General features: G+C 40.7%; 1 protein-coding gene across 2 annotated transcripts in view; it reads right to left on the reverse strand.

Annotated features, from left to right (window-relative positions):
- Window positions 1-1,139: 1,139 nt before the first annotated feature.
- stox1 (storkhead box 1) overlaps window positions 1,140-27,442 on the reverse strand; it is a 59,036-nt gene continuing 32,733 nt past the window's right edge. For both annotated transcript variants that reach the window (XM_088350836.1, XM_088350834.1), the window contains exons 2-4: window positions 10,590-10,742; window positions 2,940-5,292; window positions 1,140-2,335 (exon numbers count right to left, since the gene is read on the reverse strand). In XM_088350836.1, the coding sequence (XP_088206962.1) occupies window positions 2,182-2,335; window positions 2,940-5,292; window positions 10,590-10,722 (2,640 nt within the window). In that variant the 5' untranslated portion in view covers window positions 10,723-10,742 and the 3' untranslated portion in view covers window positions 1,140-2,181. The remainder of the gene's footprint in view (window positions 2,336-2,939; window positions 5,293-10,589; window positions 10,743-27,442) is intronic.

Here is a 27,442-nt window from a genome sequence, read left to right on the forward strand (position 1 = left end):
AACTAAACAGCAGAACCAGACTGTTTCACAAGTGATGACATGGTATTTAGTTGATTGTTTCTTGTTAAATGATTCAATGCCAGTGACAAATATAAACATTACAAGTACAGACGCTCCCCTACTTACGACTTACGTAAAACGGTAGATACGAACATTTTTTTCGGGATGTTGGAAAATATCCGGACATTGCTGTAAGTTTGATTTTATATTGTGTGCAAAGTTTTTCCGAGTAGAGGACAGTACTGTAACGCTTCTTTCCGTTGCTACCAGTGAGTGGCGCTGTGAGAGGTCACCCAGCATCCCCCTTGAAGAAGAAATCCGCTTGCTCTTCATAGTTCGTGTGTAAAAATTCTATACTGTATCTCCAGCGCTAAGAACTTTGACGTTTTTATTGTTTAATATCTTGTGCATCCAGTCAATGTGGTTGGTGTAAAGTGTAAAGAAGGGACTAGCCGTTTCATTTGAAATGAAAGTGGAATATGGAATATTGATGCTGTTGAGGAAATGGTTGAATCGCTTTGTTCCCGCCACTTTTTACCACGGAGGAGGAAGTCGCCTAACTCTTGAAGCTTATCTTCCAAAAGTAAGTTAAACTTTATAGAGCATATTATTTTATGAAATGTTTATTTTTTAGTACAAAAAAATACAGGTTACTTATACAAGACTTAAACATACTTAAATACACCTTAAACATACATTCCGTATAAAATATAGCACTGAAGCAACTCTCGTTCGTAAGTAAGGCAGCGACTGTATACCATTTTACTGTCAGTTTGCATTTTGTACAATGTGAACAAAACAGTTTTTCCACAGTGATTTTGAATCTTCGGCTCATCTCTGACAAGCAGGAAGGCGCTTTACAACGACAACAACGGCAACCTGACGATGAAGTTGCTTTATTTGAGTCAAAACTAGGAGGTTTCTCCTGCTACCAGTATTCACGTTGACCAGTACTATCGAATTCATGCGGGGCAGCAAAACCCTACCCAAATAACGGCCTGGAGAGGGATGGGCGCCACCAGGCCATACTTGCCCAAGACACACCACAGGGAGGGGTGCCCCGACGACCCTGGCGTTTAAGGGATTAACCATGAACCATGAAAAGAATATTTTAGCTCAAGTCAAATATAAAAAGACTGTTACAAAATTACTTTTATTCTTGGTTTAAAGGCATAAGAATGAAATACATTTCTAAAGTGTACAATAACCAATATATTTCGATATATTTCGCAGGTACGCAATATCAGCTACCTACTGCATATAATAAGAAGAAATATGTACAATAAATCAAATATACACACCACATTTGTACAACTGTGTTTTGGTATGTGAACAGTTGCATAGAAATCGAGATCAATGAAGACATTGAAGTTCCATCAACACCACTGGTCCCCAAACTACAGCCCACGGGCATGACACGGCAGCTATTTGGTGCGGCCCCCTGTACAATACCAGAGAGCATTTTGAGGGACAATTTTTTGGGCCTAAAAAAGAATGCAAAGTCTGGGTGCGCAATTTCGTTTGTAACGGGAATTCAATCAAGGTCACAGTAGTGAGAGCGCCTGAGCTTTTGTCACTGGACTACCAGTGATATACATGTGGACATCATATGAAAAAGCATTGGCTTTTATCTCATTATCACACTAATCACAGTACCAAAGACAAATTCCATTGTGCATTTCACATTTTACGATGAAAATACATTTGTCATTTACTATGCTTAGAGTAGAATAGAATATAGCGTATAGTCATTGTAATGTGTGAAACACACAACAAAATAAAATTAATCTCTGGTACCCTGTCTAAAAATAGCGTGATAATGAAATAAAAATTACTGCCTATTCACAAGTCACTTATACCATTGATGGTCCAGTACTTTGACAACTAAGCTGATCTTGCATTTGTTAAGACTGTGCACGGCACAACAGGAGGTTTATGGTCCTTGGTCTTATATTCTGTGAAAAACCCACATAGTATTATTTGTTATTTAATTATTTAATAATAGTCTTATTATGTATTTTCTGACTTCTGTTCTGTGACGAATCCAGAAGGCTTATTTGATTGTAGCTTCATGGAAAACAATACATTTTTACATTTACATACTCCAATTGTCAAGATTTTCTGGTAAAAACTTCATCAGAGGTTTGGCTCCTCATGCGAAAGAGTTTGGGGGCCCCTTATCTACACATTCATGACAGGCGTGAGCTGCAGCAGCGAGCTTTGTGGTCGGATGGCGCTGTTTTTGGAGTGCTGTTTGTCCAGGTTTTGAAGGAATCCCCGCCTTTTCAGACCCTCAAGAATTACAGTGTTGCTGGAGGCCAAACTTGTGTGAGTCCTGCATGGAGATGAAGGGAGGGGTTGATTAGATGGACAATTTTTATAAAAACAGATATGATAAGGCACCATTTCATAATTTCCTTCTAGGAAGGTTGCCCGGTGAGTTTAAAGCCTTTCTTGCCTGATATTTTAAATTTAAGCATGGCGTAGCAATTACGTGTCATTATCAAAATCATTCCCTGCTGTCCAAATATTGGACCTTAGCGTTTATTACAAGGTGTTTTTTCAGCTTTATTGCCTTTTGCTTTTTAAAGGAAAAAGCACAAATTGGTCAAAGACTGAATGCAGAAATGCATTCTGGAGGTGCAAGGTCTCCCTGCACTGTTTATTTTTCCCTGACTGACCGTAATGATCTTGGGATTGCCGCGGGTGCGAAGCTGGAAGAAGACAGAGTAATGCTGGATTGAAACACCAGATGCAGATACCAAGTTTTTTCATTCAGTTTAAACCTTAGTTTTAAACACCATTTTAACTTAGATTCAAACAGGTGTTTCTGAAAGACATTAAGCGCTAATCCACCTGTCTATTCCACCAAAAACTGTGTCTGAGCTGAAATGCTCAGACACAGTTTTTGGTGGCGCTCTGCAAAATTAGCTGCTTACCGTGGAGAATCTATCCCGCTGTCTTCTGTGATGCTCTGGTCCTCTACCAGTTCCACACCTGCTTCTCCGTGTTCCTTAGCCACCGGCATTCTAAGATCAGACACTAAGTCCTGGGGAGGCGCCACATTATTAAAGTCTTCCTGAGCTTGTTTCACCGCCCAGAGAACCGATTCGCCGTTGCACTTGTTCAGAGACTTGCAAACCGTCTCGGCGTCGGATTCCACTTCACTTGCTGGGCAGTAGTCGAAGATGCTACTGTCAAAGACCTCGGGAGGTTCTGGTTGGTCTAACACAAAGCTGGAGTTGCATAATCCATCTTGGGAAAGAATTTCTTTCCTCGAGAGTGCGTTATCTTGAGGTAATATTTCTCTCTTAGGGTACTGATGACTGCATGTGGATTCCTCGTGTCCGCTGGGGCTCAGAGAAAACTCCCTCTGAGGGGTTGAGCATCTGTTGATAGATTGGACTTGATTGTACAAGTTGGAGTCGTAACAATCGTGTGTGGCCTCATGCGATTGAGGGATTAATTTGGCGTGCAAGTAGTTTGACATAATGTCGTCTTCGTTCAAACACAGGGAGCTGCAGGTATCATCATCTTCGTTATTCCCTGTTCTCTGGTAGAGTATGTCGTCATCCTCAGTGTCTGTTACAGAAGCAGGGTCATCAACTACTGCTTGAGTAAGACCCGAAGTTTCCTGTTCTCCTCCGGCAGTGTCCGTTCCGACTTTTACAGTTTGGCACGTTGAAAGCTCATTGGGTTTCTGAGAGACATCCATTTGTGGTCTTATTAGTCTGAGTGAGTGCTTCTGCTGCAAAGAGGTTTTGGACCGAGCCTGTGTGGGGATTGCATCGGAGCTGTCGTACAAGTTCGTGTTTGAAAACCCGTCTGTCTGAGCTTGTCTTTTGTCGTCTTGTGCTTGAAGGTTTTCCCGGCTCTCAGTGCCACTTCCTTCCTGCCAAAGTCGAACTTTGTTGTCGCCGCGCAGTGTGCAGCTCTGCTGGCAGTGCGTGCTGTAGTCCAACGGCAACTCTGGGGTTAGTTTCGCGTCAGATTGCAGTAAATGTTCATGGTTTGCATCCAACTTCTGGTCTTCAGGAGTGGGGGATTTACCACATTGTTGTTCTGTAGCCACCCTAAACTTTGTTCGATGCGTGTCCCAAGACTTGGAGCGATGACTCAATCGTTCCTTCCTCCCCAATATTTTGACCTCTCTGGGTTTCTGATACTCCCCGCCAATTGCAGTAATACCAGCTTCTCGATTATGGAAAGGGTTTTGAATGCGTTTCTTGTAAAGCGATGTACCCTCAGGATCTTCCACTCTTTCATGTTGATCAATTGGGATTTCGACTCGAAGCCGGGTAGGGATCAAGTCTTCCCCTTCCGGGTACCCACGAGAACATGCGGGTAGCTTGTTTTTGACCCTCTCCAATTGCTTCTCCCTGGTGGAGTGCGCCCTGCGTTTGCTACGAGAACTTTTCTGAGTGCACCTTTTGGCTGACCTGGAGGAGTGGTGGTGCCTGGTTTTTGGACTCCTTAAATTCTCCGTTGACATTCCCTTGTCCACGCATTTGTCTAATACCTTATCCCTCCTCTCTTCTAGCTTCTTCATTAAGACCGTGTGACGCGTTAAATTATCGACTGTCAACTCAGGATTGATGCGCTTGATGATAGCGTGCTCCAGATCGCGAGGTAAGTTATTGAGATCGTCTTCGTCTCTCACCGGCCATTCCTCTGGTGGAAACTGCCTGGAGAATGATACATACTCTTTTTTTGGCTTCTTTTTTCTACCCCCATTCCTTCGAAACAAACTGAGGCCGAACCTCCTAATTGGCTTTTCGTCTTTCTCTTTGCGGGTGACAGCGTTAATCGTTGCTACAGTTTTGCTGACCTCGCTTGCCTGGCAGTCAGCGGCGGTTGAGGTGGACTGATGCTGCACTGACGGCTTGTGGTCTGACGCCCGAGGCCACTTCAAAGTCTTTACCGTGCATTCGCTGACAGAGCCAGAATGCTTATCGGGTGCAGCCGATGGGGGAACCGTCGGTGGCACGTTCACGGCTGGGGAGCAATTGGACATCGGGAGCAAGCTGAAGCAGCTGCAAGACTTGCAGTGAGCTGCCTGAGTGCTCACTGCAGAAACGTCATTGCTCAAAAGATAAGTTACAGGTGGAGGTGAGGGAGTGTCATCCATTGAGCCTGAAATCCACCTGGTCTTCTCTTGGTCCATGTTGCTGGTGATGAAGTAAGTCTGAGGTGTGACAATAAAATAACCCTCCCCTGTATGGTAAATTTTTCGTTCTTTGATCAGAGTGCCCAGCGTATTGTAAAGAATGTCTTGAGTTGGGATGGTTATACCTAGAAAGAAGAGAGAAGTTTTAATAATAATAATAATAATAATTTCCTTGTATTGTCATTCTGTGTAACAATGTACACAGAACGAAATGTCGATTGCACCTGACCCGTTGTAGCGAGCCGATGCAGCCGCAGCCAACAGAGGGCGCCGCCGACTAAAGAGATGCTTGAGAAGTTGAAGTAACAGAGGATCCCAGATTTGAATACAAGTAGATTTAACAACATGTGTCACAGTTTTTAGTTTGAACTGAGAAAAAGGGAAAAAAAATGTTGAATAAAAAATTGGGGTGCTCTTTGTACACAAGTGCGCGTTCTAGACAAATATATACAGTAAAATTAATAATAAAGGTCTAACCTTAAAAGGTCTAAAGCAGAAGCGTTCATTTCAATCATTTTGATTATATGATTACACCTTTATACTCATCGCCCCATTTTTTAAAAATAGTCAAGTCATGTTTAGTTTTATAGCCCTTAATCACAAAGAGTCTTAAGAGCTGCACAGACCACAGATGATTGCAAACCAGAGACTATGTATTATGACACCATCCCCTGATCTAAAACCTACATAAGGGCAAGGAAAAACTCAAAAACCTCAACATAAGGAAAATAAAGAAGGGACTGCACATGAGGTAATCCCCCTGATTTATGAGTTGCATTTCTCTTTTAAGCACCTGATTCTGCCATGTCTCCACTCTTAAATATATACTGCTATGCCTAATTCAGCATCATTACCGCTAAAAACCATTGTGCGGGATTTAATTACAAGCTTATGGCCAAATAATAATCACCGTTAATAATGAAGAATCGTTTGAACTTAAGCTATGTAATATAAATCTTTGGTTAAATCAAAATCATTATTTTCTGACAACAATTAATTCATAGAAAATATGCTAAAATCCTATGGGTTGACAGGTATGAGATCTTGTTTTGAGTACCGTATTTTATATATAAGGCACACATAAAAGTCTCAGATTTTATTTTAATCGTAGCGCGGGGCAATGCACTCTGTCTTTCATACAGAGACCAGCTCAGTGGCCTTAGGATCGGGCACTTGCTCTCTAGAATTGGAGTTTTCAGGTTAAAGTCTTGGCTGAGTCAAGACTTACAACATTTTTGGGGGAAATCCGATGTTTTTGTGAGATCATTTATAATTCCCACTAAATGACAGACAAAAAATCTATGGGTCTACTGTGACTTTTAAGCTTCTCTTGTTTGATTGCCATTATACCCACTTGCACGGAAGAGGATGCTTGACGTCACACCTAATGCATTGTTAATTGAAGTACTCATGGATTCTAATGCCGTAGCGTATCTAGCAATTTGAAAGTAATTGTGCTGCCAGAGGCTAAATAGAGTTGTCCCACCCAAACATGACTTAAATCCAAAACCTTACATTCTCTCCGTTAAATACTTTCCATATTCTGTCTCGCTTTGAGTAAATATGTGTCATGTTGTCTTTGTAAGGTTTATTCATCGCTTGATAAAGGGAATTGCAACCAATAATATGGGGAGCGATTGGCTGAGGTTGACAGGTATGAGATCGAGAATGTTAATGATACGTAAGCACTAACTGTACACTTAGAATGAAAGTTACTGTAACTTTAAGTGAACGTACACTAGAGGTAAGGTTGGGCCTAAAAAAATCCAGCCCAACCCGACCCGCGAGTATATAAACCCAAACCCAGCCAAACCCGATTGATTCACTTGATTTGAGGGAACGAGCCCAAAGTAAACCCGGTGTCATGATTACCCAAGTGGAGTCACCTGGGGTAATCATGTGGCGCGCTGGAATGTGCTTCCTGATTGGTCAATGCTCCCCTTTTAAACGCGTTACGCGGAGAACTCCTGGTCGGAGGATTCACATCTGTACCCCGTATGACGCTCCCGATTACCTGTGCCTTGTTTACCTGATTCTGCCTGCCTGCCTCCGATCCGACCTGCTTCCGTCCCAAGCTACGATCTTCTCTTCAGTCCCGGTAAACTCAACCTGCTTCCGTCCACGCTACGATTGGCTACGTCGTCCGAAGTTGTCTTCACGACGTTGCTGCTGAGTTCGACGGTCATCGTGTTTCCCGCTAACCCTTACTCTTTCCCCAAATAAAAGACTTGTAACGAACGCTCTGGGGTCCCCTGCTCTGTTCTGGTAATTCCCGTGACAGAATCCTCCGACCAGAATGGACCCCGCGTTCGTACATTTGCCCCCTGACCACTATCAAAGCCTGAATCAGCAGCGCAATTCCCCTTCAGAATGCGCAGTTCGGCAAGTCCTTTCCGACATGGCGAAATTGGCTGAGGCACCTCCGGCCGTATGACTGCGCAATGACTCCCATGCCTGCCTGTTCGACTCCCATGCCTGCCTGTTCGACTCCCATGCCTGCCTGTTCGACTCCCATGCCTGCCTGTTCGACTCCCAAGCCTGCCTGTTCGACTCCCAAGCCTGCCTGTTCGACTCCCAAGCCTGCCTGTTCGACTCCCAAGCCTGCCTGTTCGACTCCCAAGCCTGCCTGTTCGACTCCCAAGCCTGCCTGTTCGACTCCCATGCCTGCCTGTTCGACTCCCATGCCTGCCTGTTCGACTCCCATGCCTGCCTGTTCGACTCCCATGCCTGCCTGTTCGACTCCCATGCCTGCCCTGAGTCTGCCTGTACTGATTTTGTCCCGTCTTTCCTCTCCTGTCTTGTCTGTTCCCTTTCCGCTCCCCGGAGTCTGACTCTTCTGAATCTGACCCCCCTGAGTCTGGACTCTTCTGAATCTGACCCCCCTGAGTCTGGACTCTTCTGAATCTGACCCCCCTGAGTCTGGACTCTTCTGAATCCGACCCCCCTGAGTCTGGACTCTTCTGATTCCGACCCCCCTGAGTCTGGACTCTTCTGATTCTGCCTGTCCTGTCTGATTCTGCCTGTCCTGATCTGCCTGTTTCCCTGTGACGTGTCTTGGGTTAAAATTTTTTTTATTTTTTTTCCTGGGGAACTTCTGGAGCCGTTCCTTGAGGGGGGGGGTTCTGTCATGATTACCCAAGTGGAGTCACCTGGGGTAATCATGTGGCGCGCTGGAATGTGCTTCCTGATTGGTCAATGCTCCCCTTTTAAACGCGTTACGCGGAGAACTCCTGGTCGGAGGATTCACATCTGTACCCCGTATGACGCTCCCGATTACCTGTGCCTTGTTTACCTGATTCTGCCTGCCTGCCTCCGATCCGACCTGCTTCCGTCCCAAGCTACGATCTTCTCTTCAGTCCCGGTAAACTCAACCTGCTTCCGTCCACGCTACGATTGGCTACGTCGTCCGAAGTTGTCTTCACGACGTTGCTGCTGAGTTCGACGGTCATCGTGTTTCCCGCTAACCCTTACTCTTTCCCCAAATAAAAGACTTGTAACGAACGCTCTGGGGTCCCCTGCTCTGTTCTGGTAATTCCCGTGACACCCGGAGCTTATAAAAAATATAATTTTGAATGCTTTAATTGAACATACGCATATACATTACCAACTAAAAATCTTACAATGTTGCGCAAACAGCACATCCAAACTGTACAACAAACCAAAATAACCCTAAGCTTTACTTCAGCGCTGAGGTAAATCCGAAGCTTTATTCGGCGCTTTGTGTACTTCGGCGCCAATGTTTGCGTTTCGGCTGAAGTACGCAGCTTGGGGTTTACTACCCCGCAAATCAAGTGTGCACTTCGGAGTGCGGCGCCGAAGTTCAGCAAAATGAAACGGAACTAAATGGCACTGAAAAGAAAATCATATTCTGCACAATACAATATGTAAATAGTCAAATATTTGGCCTATAACAGAAAGATTGTTTGTTAAACTTGTAAGCTATTGGCAAGGAGCCGAAATAACGTCTTAAGTAAGGGATCTAGAGGTGGAAAGAGAAAGCGGGATTCTTCTACCTTGACTGGAAAGAGGAAGCGGGATTCTTCTACCTTGACACTGAGGATTAAAATTTATTTTCTGATTTAGAGTTAAACTGATAGTTTGGTAAGCATGTTCTTTATGATAAATTTATCTTAATAATATATTAAGGCAAAGAAAAGCCCGACTTAATGATTGACATTTTAAGCCAGAAACTGGCTTGAACACAAAAAAATTACAGCACAATTTTCCTTTCCTACTGAGGATAAGCGGTGCAGCTGATGAGATGAGATGAGATGATTTTTTTAATATTTAATTGTCGGTTGCAAATAGCATGCGCAAACTTGAGCAAGCTGATGATGGCGGTGAATGGTCCCGAGCAGTGAGCAGTCTCTAGAGCAGGGGTCGGGAACATATGGCTCGCGAGCCATATATGGCTCTTTCTATGAGTATCTGTGGCTCAGAGACAAATTTGATTGCATGCATAATTTCTCCATCTTGTTCAAAACTTGTGCAGTCCATCCTACCCAGGTACACGCAAAGCCAGACCAAAGCTAAACAACATAGTATTACTTCGCAGTATATATAGGGCACGTTTTTCACTACAATTTACAGTCAAGGTGTCACACAAAAAAAAAGTGGAAAAAAAACTCGTTTTGGCTGTACAACGCTAAAGAATCCTTTATATAAAAGTTCACTATATAATCTGTGTTCAGTGTTCAGATACCTTATGATGAATCCACAGAACTGTAAATACGCCAAAACACCGGAAGAGAACTTAGTCATTTGATTGGGTGAGTGGGAGGGATGGGTGGAGCTATGCAAAAAGTGCAAGCACTCCCTCCCATCTCTCGCCCTACGCTGTCTGCGCCAAAAGTGAGCTCATCAGGCTCCCTATTTGCAGAATGTTGTGACGTTTTTACACAATAACTGCTTGCATCTGGTTTTGAAACCAATATTTATGAAAAAAAGGGTCAAAAGGAGTTTAACCGATCTTGAGTAATTGCAAGAAAGAGACAAGTTTAAAGTGGTATGTTTGTTGATTTTGGGACAGGGTCTCTGGCATTATTCTCTTTTCATAATTTTTATCAAATCATCAAAAATAAATGTGCTGAAGACTAAGCTTTTGTCTGGGGCGCGGGTTTAGCAATTGAGTCCATTTGTCTCATAATATATGGTGTGGCTCTTTCCCAAAATAAAATTAATATTTTTTGCTTTTATGGCTCTTTGATTCAAAAAGGTTCCCGACCCCTGCTCTAGAGGTAGCCTCTGGGAATGCGCATGACATGGATTTTAAGTTGTATGCAGAGCAATATTTTACTCTCGAATAAAACTCGCATATCAAAATAGAGGTGTTGCTATTAAGAGGTACCACTGTACCCCATTCGTAATCTCTGTACTGTCGTAAACCAGGGACCCTCTTTCTTAAAGTTTTTCAACAGCTCACCTGGATGCGATTTGCTCATGTGATTGACCAAAGTCTCCTGACTGACAACGATTTGGGAGGAGTTCATGTCCGAGATGACAGAGCACAGAACTTCAGCCAAAGGGATGAACTGGGACTGGGGTACAGGGGACATCTGCAACGGAGACAGGTCGCCTGCAAAACATCACAAATCCAGCAGATGGTGAGGCATTGGTGTCACATGAAACCACACCTGGATTTAAAACCCTTTCAAAACAATCCCTGACATTTGTCAGCTAACCACATCTTAAGCCCAGACCACGGTGGTCTTTTTATGCAAGATACATGAACCGTGAAAGTCTGGCGACTACGGACATTCCACCAGAGCCAGGATAAACTAAAAAATTCCACCGCTCCCACAGCAATCGACCGCAGGTATCGCATAACCCGCTTCGTGTATCTTTAAGACTGCCACGTCACGGAGGTTTCCTTTGAAAAACATAACTGTGAAAGTGAGAGAGTTTTTTGGCATATTTTGACTTCATGGAGTTTATGCACAAGTGCAGTGAGTCTATGAGTTGGTTGTTAAATGTTACCTAAAGGGTAGTAATCGTCTGATATAAACCAATTCACGGCTGAATGATTAAACGAGACCTGGGGTCGGCAACAGGCAACTTTGGAGTCGGATGTGGCTTTTTGGTGTTGCCCTAGTGGCTCCCTGGCGCTTTTCCCAAATGTTTGATAATGTAAAATTATATTGTGTATGTTGTATATATATACACACACAGCCGTCCATCCATTATCTGCACTGCTTATCCTAAGGAGGGTCACGGGGGTGCTGGAGCCCATCCCAGCTATTCCCTGGCAGTGGGCAGGGGACACCCTGAACTGGTTGCCAGCCAATCGCAGGGCACACAGGGACAGACAACCCGCTCATTGACACCTAGGGACAATTTGGACCGGCCAATTAACCTGACACTGACATGCATGTTTTTGGAATGAGGGAGGAAACTGGAGTGCCCGGAGGAAACCCACCCAAGCACAGGGAAAACATGCAAACTCCAAACAGGAGGTTCGATCTCATGACCTCAGAACCGTGCCGCGCAGTAAAAAAAAAAGTATTAATGAAAAAAAGAACAGAAAACACGTGAAAAATATACTCGTAGGTCAAGACATTTTATTTTACATGAGTCTCGCCATCTTGCCACTACAAAAACCCCTAAAACTATTAACCGTGCTTCACACATACCCTTTCAAACACACACTCACACACCAATACAGCTATGCAAGGCATCTACCTGCTTACCAGAGGCATTAGGGGTTCAACGTTTTGCTCAAGGACACTTTGAATTTTATTTCAGAGGAGCTGGGGATCAAACCTGTGACCTCTCAATCGCAATACGAGCGCCCTACCTCCTTGAGCCATGTATATTCCAAAGAGTGTCATATTTTGTTTTTTGCCAAACGCCCCTTTTAAATTTTAATTTCCGTCTTCATCTCCTTTTATCTTATTTGGATTTTTGGGGTGAATGTATTATAAATGTATTTTTCCCAGATTATCTTTAGTTTGCATGTTTTTTTCCTTTTCAAAAAAAGTTCCATTGTCCATTGATGGCTGCGCTGCATACAATTTTTCTTGGGTATTTTGCACGTCTATCCGATGTTTCCACTTGACTTTAAGCTTTAACATGTGCAGTACGCAGTACTGAAAACAGAAGATCCGGATCCGGCCTCGAAGCCGACTCTGTTAGACAACTGTGGACTAAGGCTTTGGCCGGCCCATGATTTAACACTGCTGACTAGACTGAACTACTCATTGTGCAGAGGGAATGTGATGCATAGGAACTGTCACTTTCAGATGACCGGGACTAAAACAAAGAGAGAAATCCGAATGGTGAGGTCAATGCAAGTTCAGGGGGAATGGAGGAGCGATTCTGCAATATGTAAGAATAAATGTATAAATATGTAAATACCTACAATATAAGCCATATAAATAAATGAACACATAAATAAATCACATCATAGTTGAATATATGATATAAATCTCATTTATTCGTTTATTGATTCGTTTTGAAGAATATAAAGGTTTAAAGATCCTGTAAACTTGCATAACATTGGAGATTAAGGAGAAAATATATAGAAGAAATACATAACACGTACCTGTATACCAAAAATATATGGAGAAATAATGCAAGATAAAATTACAAGGTGAAAATACACTCTTGAAAACTACAAAATACAATGTAAAGTATTTGAAAAAAATACCTAATTGGCAACCAAATGATAAAAACAAATATTTAAAACCCAAAATGGTATAGAAAAAAAGATATTTAAAGAGCTATGAACGCCATATATTCTAACACAAAATTCAAAAAAACCACCAAACCTACTCTGTAAACAAAAGCTAATTCTTCAGCACATTGTACTTCACTGTGTGAAGTTTGATTATATGATCAAACCAATAAATAATAATTATGTCCTGTGTCCCATATCAACAAGCATACCACTTAAAGTTAGTCTCTCACACTCAGTTTGTTGAGGTTCATTTTTATATATTTTTTTCGTGTGAATAATAAGGTGCAGGCACAAAATCCTAAAAAAAGGAAAAAGATACGGATGTATTTAGAGGGAGTGCGCTATGTGTGAAGAGATTCGCCCACCCTACCGCTCACCCAATAGAATTGCTCTGGGCGCTTGGCTGGTGATTTTGGTTCTTTACAGTTGGTTCTGTGGGTTTTTATTACAAAGTGTCTTAACAACAAACACACATTGTTCAATGAGCTTCCATAAAAAGGATTCATTAGAGAAATAAACTGTATACTTTGCCATATATATTTTGAAACAAACACAATGCTTCCTGTGTCATTTCAGATCCACATAGACTAAGGTCACAGAGGCAATTGGTATTGCCCCTGTTGATTCTCTGAGACAAATGTACTCATGAAAAGAGCCATATTTGGCTCATGAGCCATACATTCCCCACCCCTGATTTAAACGAACAGAAACCAAACGAAGACTCTAAAATATCGTACATTTACAAATTTTAAGAAAGCCATACTGTATGTATTTACCATTTTGAGCGTCCTCTCTGTTCACTACCTGCTTATGTAACCCAAGACCAGGCTTACCAGCCTATTGAACTGATTTTGACATACGAAGCATAAATACCAACTGGTAGGCTGCCATGGCAACGATATAGTTACCAGGCCGACAGTTTGCTTTCAAGCACCCGATAGACCACGTTGTGATTTCATGATTCGAGGGGGTGGAAAGGAACTGCATTATGGATAATGTAGGAAGCAGATGCTAAGGGATCTAATGTAAAAACCATAAAGACCTAACAAGTATTTTAATCCTTCAACACTGATGACAGATTTTTTTTAAAAAAATGGACTTTCCAAGTAAGAATAAAGCGTTCCCATGACAGTCAAATGAAAAACATCTCCCTTTTTTTGTGAAAAATTTGACCCTGATGAGTGCCACATGTCTGTTTTGACGGCTGCCGCATGAGTCTCGTTTGATCACTTAAGTCCTACAATATGCCTCCTATTCACTTCGATAGAAATCTAGGATACTAGAAACTAGTAGGAAGGACCAATCCTGTCATATGTAGCAATAAATGCATAAATAAATACCATATACAAACAAATGAACAAATTAATAAATCACGTAATACCTAGAAATACAACATAAATGCAATTTATTCATTTAAAACTGTATTTCTTCATTTATTTTGGTATTTATTTTGTCCTGTTTTTCTGTCATGTAATTTGTCTGTTTTTTTTTTTTTGTATTTTGTGAACACAATGTTTATTAAAACAAGGGGGCGGGTCAAACTGGCTGATGTCAAGACCCGAACAGAAACAGGACCCAATTGCGTTACGTTTCTCACAAGTTTTATTGAAGGAAAGAGGAAGGGCTGCGCCCACGAGAGCAGACGTAGTCGGGGACAAAAGAGGTCGTAAGCCGGGACAGGAGAGTAGATGTGGTCAGGATCAAAACAGACGGGAGCAAAAACGGGACAGGTGGGAGTCAGGGTCAAAAAAGGCTTGCCTAGCATTCACTGAGGTTTGCAGATGGACTGACAACAGGGGATTGACAGGACTGAGTTCAAATATTGACAGAGAGCCAATCAGAACCCGCGGCAGTTGGCGCCAAATGAGCGGGCACAGGTGATTCCAATCGGTAATCATGACAGCTAAGCTTTTCACCAATTGGTTGATTGACGAGTGCACTCATCAACTTTCTTCCTTCAGCTAGCAGTCTATCAACCAAACCTCAGCCAATTTGACCCGCCCTATCGTTCTAATAACATTTTGTTGGGACAAAATAAACAACAAAATACAGGACGAAATATATGAAAAAAAAAACATGACAAAATACACGACAAAGTAATTCAAAAAATAAAACCAAATATGAAAAATTACAACAAAATGAATGAATATATTCTAAAAAAATGAATTTATGTCATGTATTTAGGTATTACATAATTGATTTATATGTTAACTTATTTGTATGCCATATAATAGAAGGTATTCATTTATTTGTACATTTATCCCAACAGGCAGAAACAGTCCTACATACACTTTCCTGTATTTGAATATATGTTCCTATTTTGTCTAATATTTGTCTTATATTTGAGTTTCCATTACTTTTGTATGATAGTGACACGATTCCCATAATATTGTATTTGCACTTTATGGTGGATGCAGGATTTTTTATTTCTCGACATTAAGATTATATGAAGTGTTTTATGGCATTTCATCCTTTTGTGTCTTCTCAATATTAGGAGTTCACCAATAGAAATTAAAAAAAAAATGCAAATACTCTATTTTGGGAATGGTGTAGCAAAGATAGAAAACTAATATAATCTCAAATATAACACAAACATCGGACATAACATGAACATACATTTAAATACAGTTTAGTGCCATTCTTTCAATAACTAAAATTTCAGTAGTTACCATGAGTATGCCCTTTCCAAAAACGGACCAAACTACACATTATATGACTATACAGAACATTTCTGGATTTTACGAGTTTTCAGCGAGCGCACTGATCCTTCTTTCGCAGTCAAAGTGGTCTTGTAAAAGTCAAAGTGCATAGCACAGAGCAGTCACTTAGCTCAGAACGCAAGATCCTATTATAAACATAAAAACAACTTTTACAAGTGACAATAACAATGGCGCTTATGCTAGTTTAGGGTGTGTTGAGTCCTGACTAGTCCACTAATATATAAAATTACAAAAAATAACAACAGGATAAAAAGAAGTCCGGAAACCAAGTTAGTGTAGTATGAACAAGAGCACATTTCTAAGAAGTTCGGTTTGCCTTTAAGGAGGACTAATCTTTCCTCGCATGTTTGCTTAACCCCTCCAACAGTAAATCAGAACACCACTTAGAACAATGTAGAGATGGTATAACAAATAGATGAATGGATCTTTTGAGACTAGATCAACAAGTAAATTACTACATTTTAGTATATGGATAATCATAAAGGGGAATCAATTACCGCTAAATAAATGAAGAAGATATAAACGATTTAAATAGTGCGGCTATAGCTGAAAACTCATATAACCATGACTATATATCTATATATATATATATATATATATATATATATATATATATATATATATATATATATATATATATATATGTATATATATGCTTGACACATTATATATATGATATGATATAATAGAATAGAATATACCTTTATTGTCATTGTTACAAAATGGGTTGAACATATTGTGACAACGAAATTGGACGCGGCACTCCAGTTTCACATTTAACAGTGAGGATAAAAGAACAAAGAAGATAAGGTTATAAAGAAACAAAGAAGATACTGGTTATAATCCGAAAAGTCTTAAAGGTTAATTAGTGTAACTTTAAGAAGTGTCCTATCTGGGTCTTAAAACATGCAATTATTGTTTCAGACTAAAAAAAAAGGCGTGAAACCAAATCTTTTGGTGCAGATATTAGCACTAATAGAAACAACAGTTGACGTAACCTGGCTGGTACAGTAACATTTGTGCATGCTAATGAAAGCCATGTACTGTTTGGCCACTATAGAAAGTAAAGTGCAAAGTGGGTTGGTCGGTTGGTTGGATGGCTCCTTAAACTCAGGTCGTAGGGGCACAATTTCCAGTGTGTCTTGGGCAAGTACAGCCAGGTGGCACCCATCCCTCTCCAGGCCAACATATACCGGTATTTCCAACAGGTCTCAAACCGGGGACCTTTCACGTGTTAGTCGAATGTGGACCCTCAACCAAGATTTACCAGCCAATCACACAAATAAAACAAAAACCTTATTTAGATCTTCACATGGAAAAATGATTATTTGCATGCGTACTTAATAGAAAAAATATATCTTTAAAAATGCTATATGCATCAGCATAATTTGATAATTGTTTCAGTTGCTACAACAAGGCTGAACTATGACTGCATCTCCTTTAACTTAAGGCGTGGGGAGAGGCTGAGAAAAACGATCCAGGACAAGCTCGAAAGGACGCTGGAAACAAACAAACTAGTAAAACAACCCCAACTAAAGGGAAGTTTTGTGTTGTGTGTTGTTGCCATGGAAACCTTTAGAGGTATCCGAACCAAAAGAAAAGGGAAGAATGCGCAGTGGGCCCTTTCGAAAGCTCCATAGCATTTGTTCGACTCACTTTGTAAAACATTTACATTATCCTCATGCCAGAATTAAAGCCATAAACCAGCTGAGTGGAAATTCACCTTTTTATTTTTTAAATCTCCTTGTTCATATGAAAATACAGCATTTGGTTACAGTAAATGCAGCATACATTCTTTTTACGCTCGAGACCAAAAAAGACAAAAAAACCTTTTTTTAATTTCCAATTCAGGTGACTTTTAAAGCACAAATTGACCGTTATGATAGGTAGGTTTCTTTAAACACATCAGATTTTTGTGCAGATTGTATGAGCCATTGTAGCCGTGACAATACATTTGATTTTTGTAAAGGTTGCACTGCCTTGCTGGTGATTTAAATGGCACAGTTGCAATACATATCCTTTTTGGAAGGAATTGGTAATTCCTGAAACTACGACAAGATATAGCGATATGACTGAGTTGTAGCCGAGAAGTAGACATCCCAACACTGAACCCAGCGCAAAAACCTGAAACTTGAAACAAGATATACAAGTCTTTTAGAGAGCTTAGTGGGACATCTGATACGAATGCACTAGTGCGTAAAGAAACGCTTCTCTGTGCCAAATACACGGAAAGACTTGACTGTGTTGTTAAAGGTTTTATCTTTGACATTGGCCTTACGGAAAATCTGTCCAAAATTCAATATGGTTTTGGAAGGGAATCATTATGTTAACAATTCAATCAGAAAAGGCAATAAAAAGACCAGATCAATAGTATGGTTCACATGTAACCCGGAGTGAATTAGAGCGGCCAAACTGAATAAAAATGCTCCATTTATACAGGTACCCCTCAATCGGAATACAGTTGAATAGCATTACAAATCACTGTGGTGGTATATTACTTTGGCTAGTAAGTCTGTTCTGAATGGGCAGGTTCTGTGTGTTAAGCGCATGCTCGATTCTGACGCAAATGCATGAAGGAGTTTTCATCGGCTCACTAAAATGGTAACGTTTTGCCAAGACCTTAGCTTGTTGTACTTGTCTAAATTACTCGATACTGATGATAATAGTGTTCACGGTTCTCTCAACTGATGATGGCCTAGTTCTTTTTATGGTTTGTTCTCCTTCTGTCCCCTTCGACTGTGGCCTGGAGAGTGATCTTGAGCAATCTTCATGATCTTGTGACATGACCATACCACTGCAGTTATGTTTGCGTACAGTTGACAACAGTTCTTCATAGGGTCTTACGTGCCCCTTAACGGTGTTGCGCACTGTTACTTTTGAGCTTTGTAGCTACCAATAAGTTTCATGTAGTATTGCATCTCCATGGCCTGGATTTTTCTTTCCAGCTCTGGTGTGAGAGTTCATTAATTCCCAAGCTTAGAGGGAGACGGAATTAACCAGGGCTCGCATGAGTACTATTTTTTATTTTACTGCAATGTTCATGTCCCTGGGCAGCACTGTGGCGCAGTGGTTAGCGCATGTGCGGCACAGTTCTGAGGTCATGAGATCGAACCCCCTGTGTGGAGTTTGCATGTTCTCCCCGTGCTTTTGTGGGTTTCCTCCGGGCACTCCAGTTTCCTCCCACATTCCAAAAACATGCATGTCAGGTTAATTGGCCGGTCCAAATGGTCCCTAGGCGTGAATGAGCGAGTGAGTTGTCTGTCCCTGTGTGCCCTGCGACTGGCTGGCAACCAGTTCAGGATGTCCCCTGCCCACTGCCCGAAGATAGCTGGGATGGGCTCCAGCACCCCCGCGACCCTACTCAGGATAAGCGGTGCAAATAATGGAAGGATGGATGGGTTCATGTTCCTCTAGATAGGCTTTAGTCTGGAAAGTATGACTGTGGTTTGAACTATTGTGGCCATGATTTCTGGTCCTGACCCCTCTTTTGGTATGGAAGCTCCAAGATAACTTAAATCTGGTGACAGGTTCCAGCACTTAGTGGTCAATGGTGATGTTTAAGGTGATACTTTAGGGTTTGTAGGTCATTGCTTTTGTGTTTTTTGTCTTGATTTCCATCCCATACTGGGTTAATGCATTGTCCCCGCGATTTCCCAGGTGTCTGAGTTTCTGTTTTTCACCTGCCAGTCGGTCGATATCATCAGCAAAACGGAGATTAGTGACAGTAGAGCCACCAATGCTGACTGTACCTGTATGTTGGTGCACGGCTTTGATCATGATCATTTCCAGGCATATGATTGATACAATTGGAGGGAGAAGGAACCCCCATCTCACATGGACTGTGGTCTGAAACCACTCTCAAATGATGGCATTGATTAGTACAGCACTGCTGTCATTGGCATACAACTGTTCAATGGTCTGAACTAGTTTTGTGGCTTACTGTGCTATATAACAATGGAACTTAAATCACATGATTGCTATACATGTGTCTCAGGGGTGTGCGGGTTCAATTTGATCAGACGGAGATGTGACAGAGTTGAAATTTGATTGTTTTGAGTTTTTTTGAATTCTCACAAAATCTGTGTTTTTATTGCATTACTGTTAAAATTCTGGTACCGCATTCATTTGTTAAGCCATGGGCGTGTGCGACTGTCTTTTTCGTTTGGCACTTTATGGGCTTCTGCGCTTGCCGTACCTTCAGCTATATCACCTCGTGCTGAATGTAAGCTGTGCCCAATAGCAGTTTGGGTAAAAGTTCATATTTTGCTAAATATAGGAGCTGCTTTCATGAACTATTTTTGTATATAAATGTATATAAGTTGTGCTAAATGATGCATGAAAAAGCACTAATTAAAAGTAAAGTAATGCAGCTTGAAATGATGATTACTGTGATGCAACATGTTTCAATACAACCACACCACGATGTGCGGCATGTTGAGTGATGTCCCGTTTTTGTATTTCTGTTAATGTTTTAGATGTATGCAGTCGTGCACAGACGCCCTGACTTATTTGTTTTGTTTATTGAATGCAGGTACGTGGGAAAGCGATGTTCCTAGTTATTATTAAGATTTCACTATTGATATGCTCGCATGTTGTTTGCTTGGCATACCTTCAGCTCAATCACCTCGTGCTGAAGATGTATGCAGTCGTGCACAGACGCCCTAACTTATTTGTATTGTTAATTAAATGCAGGCAATAAACCGAGTGACTATCAACCCTTGTGTCGCGCATGATTGAGGGTCGTTACAGAGAGCATAAGAAAAGTCTGCCTGCAAGGGGAAAACTTTTTTATAGTGCTTGGTGATTGCTTCATCCAACTTTAACCTGAATAATAATGGTAAAACTATGGCAGCACGGCGGCGCAGTTGTTAGCGCGTGGGCGACACAGTTCTAAGGTCTTGGGAACCTCCTGTGTGGGTTCAAATCCAGCTACCAGATTTCCTGTTCGGAGTTTGTATGTTCTCCCCGTGCTTGCGTAGGTTTTCTCCGGGCACTCCGGTTTCCTCCCACATTCCAAAGACATGCATTTCAGGCTGATTGGCCGGTCCAAATTGTCCCTAGGTGTGAATGAGCGAGTGAATTGTCTGTCCCTGTGTGCCCTGCGATTGGCTGGCAACCAGTTCAGGGTGTCCTCTGCCCACTGCCCGATGATTGCTGGGATGGGCTCCAGCACCCCCGCGACCCTACTGAGGATAAGCGGTGCAGCTGATGAGATGAGATGAGATGAATAATGGTAAAACTATCAAAAGCACAGTAATATATGACGAATTAATGCTTTATTGACAAATGACATAATGCATCTCCACGTGTCCCACTGCTGCTGTGCAGTTCATTTGATTAAACAAATCGTGTAATCACCAAAACGGAATGGTAATGTCTCATGTTAACAGGTGTCCACATATCTTCATTCGAAATGATTCAGATCAGAATTAACAAAAGGTCTCTACGAAAACTTGGCTACTGGGAGTCCAACCAAGATTGTTAAAATATGTGGATGAAAAAAAGTAGTGCTGATGAAGTAGAAATTTTGCCAAATTCTACTCAATCAAAGCTCTCAGTCAGTGGGTATGTTTAATTCAGATAATAGTCCGACTGTGATCAGAATTTAGATTTTTGGAGCCATTTGAACTATGTGTTTACATAACTAGTAGTGGACGAACAAGGCATTTGACAATAATTTGTTTGATTTCCCTGGGTTTTTTGGCTCATCTACCATACGTAAAAATGATTTGGGTTTAAAATTGAGTCATCTTTTCAAGTTTAATTTTGTTCTTTTGTCTTTAAATGTACAAGGGATGTAAAGCCATTCAGTTCTCTCATTTAGAAAATGGCTTTACCTAGACATATAACAGATGTGTCTTTCCATTTGACGTATTACTTCCTGCCAGCCGCATTTAATTCTTTAGCTTCATAAAAGTCCACATGCGGCGTATGGAAGGAATAGAAAGCCTTGGTAAAGCTTGTGATGGACCGCAGCGGTACCGCAACACACCGCAGTCTGCATCGACACGCGGACCTTAATGGTTTCTATTAGTTTCAGTGTCTGAAGCTTGCATTTGGCATTAGAGTGTAATGTATCATTCATTTCAGTAATAATGCACCGAAATTTCTGAATAAAAACAAAACAAAAAAAAAGAAACACGAAAAAAAGGTCAAACGAGAGGCGTGTGCCCGATCCAGCTGCTTATTTTACATTTTGCACACAAGAAGGAAGAAGAAGGAAAGCGCCATTAAAATGGGATTTTTGCCAAGCTTACACCAACAAAATATTTTCTACAAAGTTCGTGCTTCTCTCTGGTCCCACGTTTCTGTTGGCCACCCGCCGACTTTGGCTAATATTTATATCCCAACACTACAGAGCTAACTTACTACAACTGAGACATTTTAATTCATAAACATTCACTTTTTGTTGGACATTCGTCCCAGAACCCAAGTTGGCTGGTGAAAGTTCAATTAACTACTATTATCATTTTTTTACATTAGAGAATATGCAAGTGTGACTTGTTTGTTACATCATCTTCATCAACTGTACCCTCCTTCTCCAGTTTTCTTGTGACTGTTCATCCTCATGTCTATTAACAGCGAAAATGCTCAAAGATTTGTAGCACCTTAAAAAGAGGCGAGGGAAAAACTGTTCAGTGTACCAGTTAAAATATATTTCTTTTTTAGGCACTTTATTCAAAGTAGAATGAAATTGCAAGTGTTATTTGCATTTTAGATCTTGCAGCAGTTTTACTCTGTGGTCCGACAGGATTTCTGTTAAAAAGGTGAAGGCCTTTTTTTGTTTTCCGAGATTTGATAAACGTAAAAATGATCCAGTAATATGCTTATTAGTTAATAATATCTTGTACATATTTTAAGCCAAGTGGGAAAGATTTAATTTTATTATGTATTTATTGGAAATTATTTCCGTGTTTGTCTATGCCACAGTTCTTTGCAGCACTACGAAGAAAGAAAACACATCCCTGGATACGTAAAAGTAGTTGGATCAATCGGCTGTCTTGCGATATCAGAGCGAAAAACATTATAAAGGACTCCTCTCACCCTGGTCACCACCTATTTGACTTTCTGCCCTCTGGTAGGCGCTACAGGTCCCTCAAAACAAAGACCAACAGGGTCAAAGACTGTTTCTTCCCCAGCGCTATCACCACCACAAACAAGTGCGCAAGACTGTGAGAAAAGATATACCTTATCTAGAATAGAAGAATTTACTTTTATTGTCATTCTTTGTAACAATGCACACAGAACGAAATGTCGATACAACTGACCCGTACAGTTAAACTGTAGCGAGCCGATGCAGCCGCAGCCAAACAGGGCGCAGCCATTTTAGTCATTAGGTGACCAAACCCCCCAATTCCAACCCTTAATGCTGAGCGCCAGGCAGGGAGGCAATGGGTACCAATGTTGTAAGTATGACTCGGCTGAGGCTTGAACCAGCGACCTCTTAGTCTCAGAGCGGGCGCCCAACCATCTAGGCTACCGAGCTGGTTATTGAAGACTACGGTACAATGAGGTGTTTAAAAAGAACTTTAGCCATCTTTTCATGTTTTTGTGCAAAATTGTTGGTCCTATGTTACTGTTAAATGTCGCTGCACTATTTCCAATTGCACTATTGTTCTGATGCAGTTATAACTTCGGCCAGTCTACAAACACTACTTTGCACTTCATCCTGAGATCTCATCTGTCTCTTTTAAGTCTTTATTACATATTTATGCTGCGGTGTCACGTTTAATCTTGTAGATAATGTTCACTTTGATGACAATGAAGAATGTTTTAATTCTAATCTTTCGAATTGGTATACATGCGTGAGAAATCCAAAAATAAAAAGACTAACACAACACTTTTACTCGGACTATTGCCAGCATGTAAATTACCCTAATGATTTCAGAATTACCAATTCATCTGAAAAAGAGCTTAATTACTTCCTTGTCAACATGCATCAGAGCTTTGACTTTTTCAATTTCCTGGAAAAGTTGCCCAGAGTTCAAGCAAGAGGTGTGAGTATCGTCTTACAGGCAAATATTTATTCAGCATCGTCTCTGTTTCCACCTTTAACCTGAGCGCTAGTGTGCGAGATGCTGACCGCATGCACAAGACTTCCTTCAGAAACCCCTCCCTAATCCCTGCTCCAACCGTGCTTAATCAAGAGTGATGGCCTTCTCATTGGATGCAGATGCTGAGCGTTTGACTTCCATCACCAGGATGGCTTCCTTCCAATGATTGTAAGTGAAACTAAGATGGGACAAAGCACTCCAAAAACATGATTCTATAGTAAATTGAATAGAATATGTACTGTAAAATTCGGACTAAAAGGGGCACCTGATAATAAGCCGCACCCAGTATATTTTTAAAGGAAAAAAACATTTTGTACACACATAAGCCGCACCTAACTATAAGCCGCATGAGCCCACATTGAAACATGGGATATTTACAAAGAAAGACGGTACACAGAAAGAGTTTTTATAATATACAGTACCGACCCATTAATGTCTTGATGGCCCGCCGGCGGGACGCAAGACTTTAGATAAAGAAATACGTGTCTCTACAATGTCACCAATCACTGAAATACGTCACGCAACATATCATTGGAAAGCTTAAACTGTTTTGGTGACGTGGGAGAAAACGAAAGTGCCCGGAGAAAAACTAACTCATTTTAAGTCCTCACAGAAAGGACGATAGTTGGAATTGAACATAAGAACTCTGAACTGTGAGGCTTGCTAACCATTCACCCGTTGTCTTTCTTTAAATGTCATTGACGATGAGTGATGATAACCACAGGAAAGAAATTTTGTCATCATTTTTCAAAAGAGTAACATTTTTGTGTCAACTCTTCATGATTATTGTTATTTCATATAAAAACTTTAAAATACATTTAGAGAATATGAATAAAAACCTGAATAAAACAAAAATAAATTAAACCATTTCCTCCAAGTTCATTGTTTATATTATACTGAATATTGTATGATAGCTATTTGGCCAATCTGGCATGACTGGCTACAATTCCTTCAATAATTGAGATTATTTTTATTGTAAATTAAGCCTAATATATGGAATCTAAGTCATTTGTTAGGGGTGGAGTGAGAAGCAAAACAAATCTTACCAGGGAAATTCAAGCTGCTGCTGACATGCTGAACAAACCTCTGCACTGTTTTGGTTGGCGTGAAAAAAACTCACTACAATTACCGTGCAGGCGTGCAGCCCTGCTTTATTGTGGTTAACCCATTTTCTCAATAATTATTGTTAAAACAGATCAATTGGACATAAAAATACTACTGTAACAGATTTTTGTGATAAGAATGAGTATGACCCCAGCTTATTTTATTTTATTTTAACATGTGTACACAAGTTAAAAAACTTCGACATGATTTTTTTTAAACTTGAATTTAAATTCTTCTGTAATGGAACGATTTGAAAATTCAACCCCCCCGCTGCAAAAAAACAGGGCGTTACTAAACTGTTGTAAAATTCCTACTGTTTGGAATTTGAGTTTAATATATTGGCCAGACAAATAGGAGGATGTGTGGGAGCTTCGCTGTCGCTGCAAAAGGGATGCAATACGCAATACGTGCAAGCTATGTGCCGGAGGTCAATGCTCCCTGCTCACTGACATTTAGCATAAACATTCAACCTAGAAAACGACGTTAGCTTAAATTCTATAGCCAGGCGGATTGTGTTAGTTTACAAAAACAACAACAACCTCAGATACCAATTTTTTAAATAATCGTCCATTATAGATGGTTGCAGGAAATGAAAGGGTAAAAAAACAACTTTAGTCTCTAATTATATAAATAACTATGGCTTTGTGTGAAGTCAAACACTGTCCTGAACATTGACATAAGTAATATCACCCAGAGTGACTCAGTCCAAAATCTAGGTGTCATAATCGACCCCGATCCGTCCTTTCAAACACACGTAAAGAATATTACAAGAACAGCTTTTTTCCATCTTTGCAACATTGAAGAAATTCACCCTGAGATAATAATTCATGAGTTTGTTAACTCCAGTCTCTATTACTGAAACGTACTACTCTCCGGTCTACCCAAGTCTAGCATCAAGAGCCTACAGCTGGTACAAAAATGCCGCAGCGAGGCTTTTAAGTAAGACAAGAAAGTTTGATTACATTGCCCTGAATTTAGCTAACCTGGATCGGCTCCCTGTCAGTTTAAGATGTGATTTTAAGGTTCGGTTGGTAATTTATATAATTATGCATGGACTTGCCCTCTTATATCTTTCAGATTTAATTTACCCCTATGCTCCAGCTCGGAGCCTTCTTTCAGAAGATGCTGGTCTACAGGGGATCCCAAGAGCCAAGAAGAAATCCGCAGGTTCGAGAGCGTTCTCCGTTCGGGCCCCGGTGATGTGGAATGCTCTGCCTTTTAAGATTTGAACTGCAATCTTAGTGGAACTCTTTAAATCTAAGCTTAAAACACACTTATACGATATAGTTTATGGAAGACAAGTATTTCAAGTTGATGATGTCTGTGCATTGTTTGTTGATGCCCTTGCAACATCTATTACAGCCTTGTCATCCTGGAAGGGGGATTACCTCATGTGTGACCCCTTCTCAAGGCATCTTAATTTCCTCATGATGAGGTTTTTGAGTTTTTCCTTTCCCTCATGTAGGTTTTAGATCAGGGGATGGTGTATTACTAGTCTGTAGTCTGTACAGCCATTTAAGATTTCTGATCACACAAATGATCATTACTTTAATTTATGTTAATCCTTTCCAAACAATATACATTAAGACAATAATTACATATTTGGGCTATTCATCCCCCAATTTCAGGAATTTAGAATCCATCTGGACTGAGTATTACAGTTTTGTTTTAAGTTCTCATGTGCCTTCATGTGCTATGTGCCATGACACTGTCAAAAAGGGAAATGTCACCCAAAAATGGATTCACTTCGCAACGCGAGTGATGCTCTAATAGTGCACAGCCATTCTAGTTTATTGTAATCTCTTGTGATCCCTCACTCCTTCACCACCATACATGCACCTTTGTTAGCAACCTTTGACTTCCTTCATTGTAAATTCTCATAATAAACTCACATTTTATTTATTTATTTCATCTTATTTATCTTATCACTGTATGTTTATGTTCAATTATGATCAAAATGTGTTTTTAGTGGTCAGGAAGATGTGTTTCATAGATATGTTGAGTTAACTTGGATGATTTGGGGAGTTCGGGAACAAATTGTTGGTTTTCAATCATTTCTCATGGGTAAAATTTGTTCGAGGTATAAGAAATTCTAGATACGAGCTCGATCTGGGAACGAAATATTTTCAAATATAGAGGGGCCACTGTACATATATATATTTAAATCCAGTAATGCTGCCTATACAGACCACACACACAATGGCTAATATAAAAGAAGTCAACATACTGAACTCACATCTGTTTGTTTTTGGAGATTCCTGACCTGCGGTAGCTTGTTAGCGAAAAAATAAAATAAACCTTTGCCCTTTGAGCTGCGCTGCTCAATTAGGAGAGCACAAACCATTTTCAAGACTGTGGTAGGTCGTCCCGTTAATAGGCTAACATCTGGAAGAATTATGACTATTAGTGGAGCACTTTGAGGGGGCACTCCAAGTGTGAAAGTTGGATACTTGAGGAAAAACATAAAAGGCAAGAGAAAAAGGGAAATCTCAGGGCAAAGTATTAACAAAGCATTTTAGGAATGCTCAGCTAAGCTTAATGCTAAGCTATGCTCACATTGAAGATTGACCAGGGATAGGTTTGCTGTGGGTGGGATATGGGATACCTCATTACACCCAACGTCTAAAGCCACATTAATGTTTCAGCTTGTAGAAGGAGGCTAAATAATTCAGACCCAGTACAGCAGCTAGCTGTTAGCACCTACATCCCCGTTATTAAACAA

Source organism: Urocampus carinirostris, chromosome 13 (assembly GCF_059441175.1).
Source record: "Urocampus carinirostris isolate Australia breed hairy pipefish chromosome 13, RoL_Ucar_1.0, whole genome shotgun sequence".
Classification (NCBI taxonomy): domain Eukaryota; kingdom Metazoa; phylum Chordata; class Actinopteri; order Syngnathiformes; family Syngnathidae; genus Urocampus; species Urocampus carinirostris.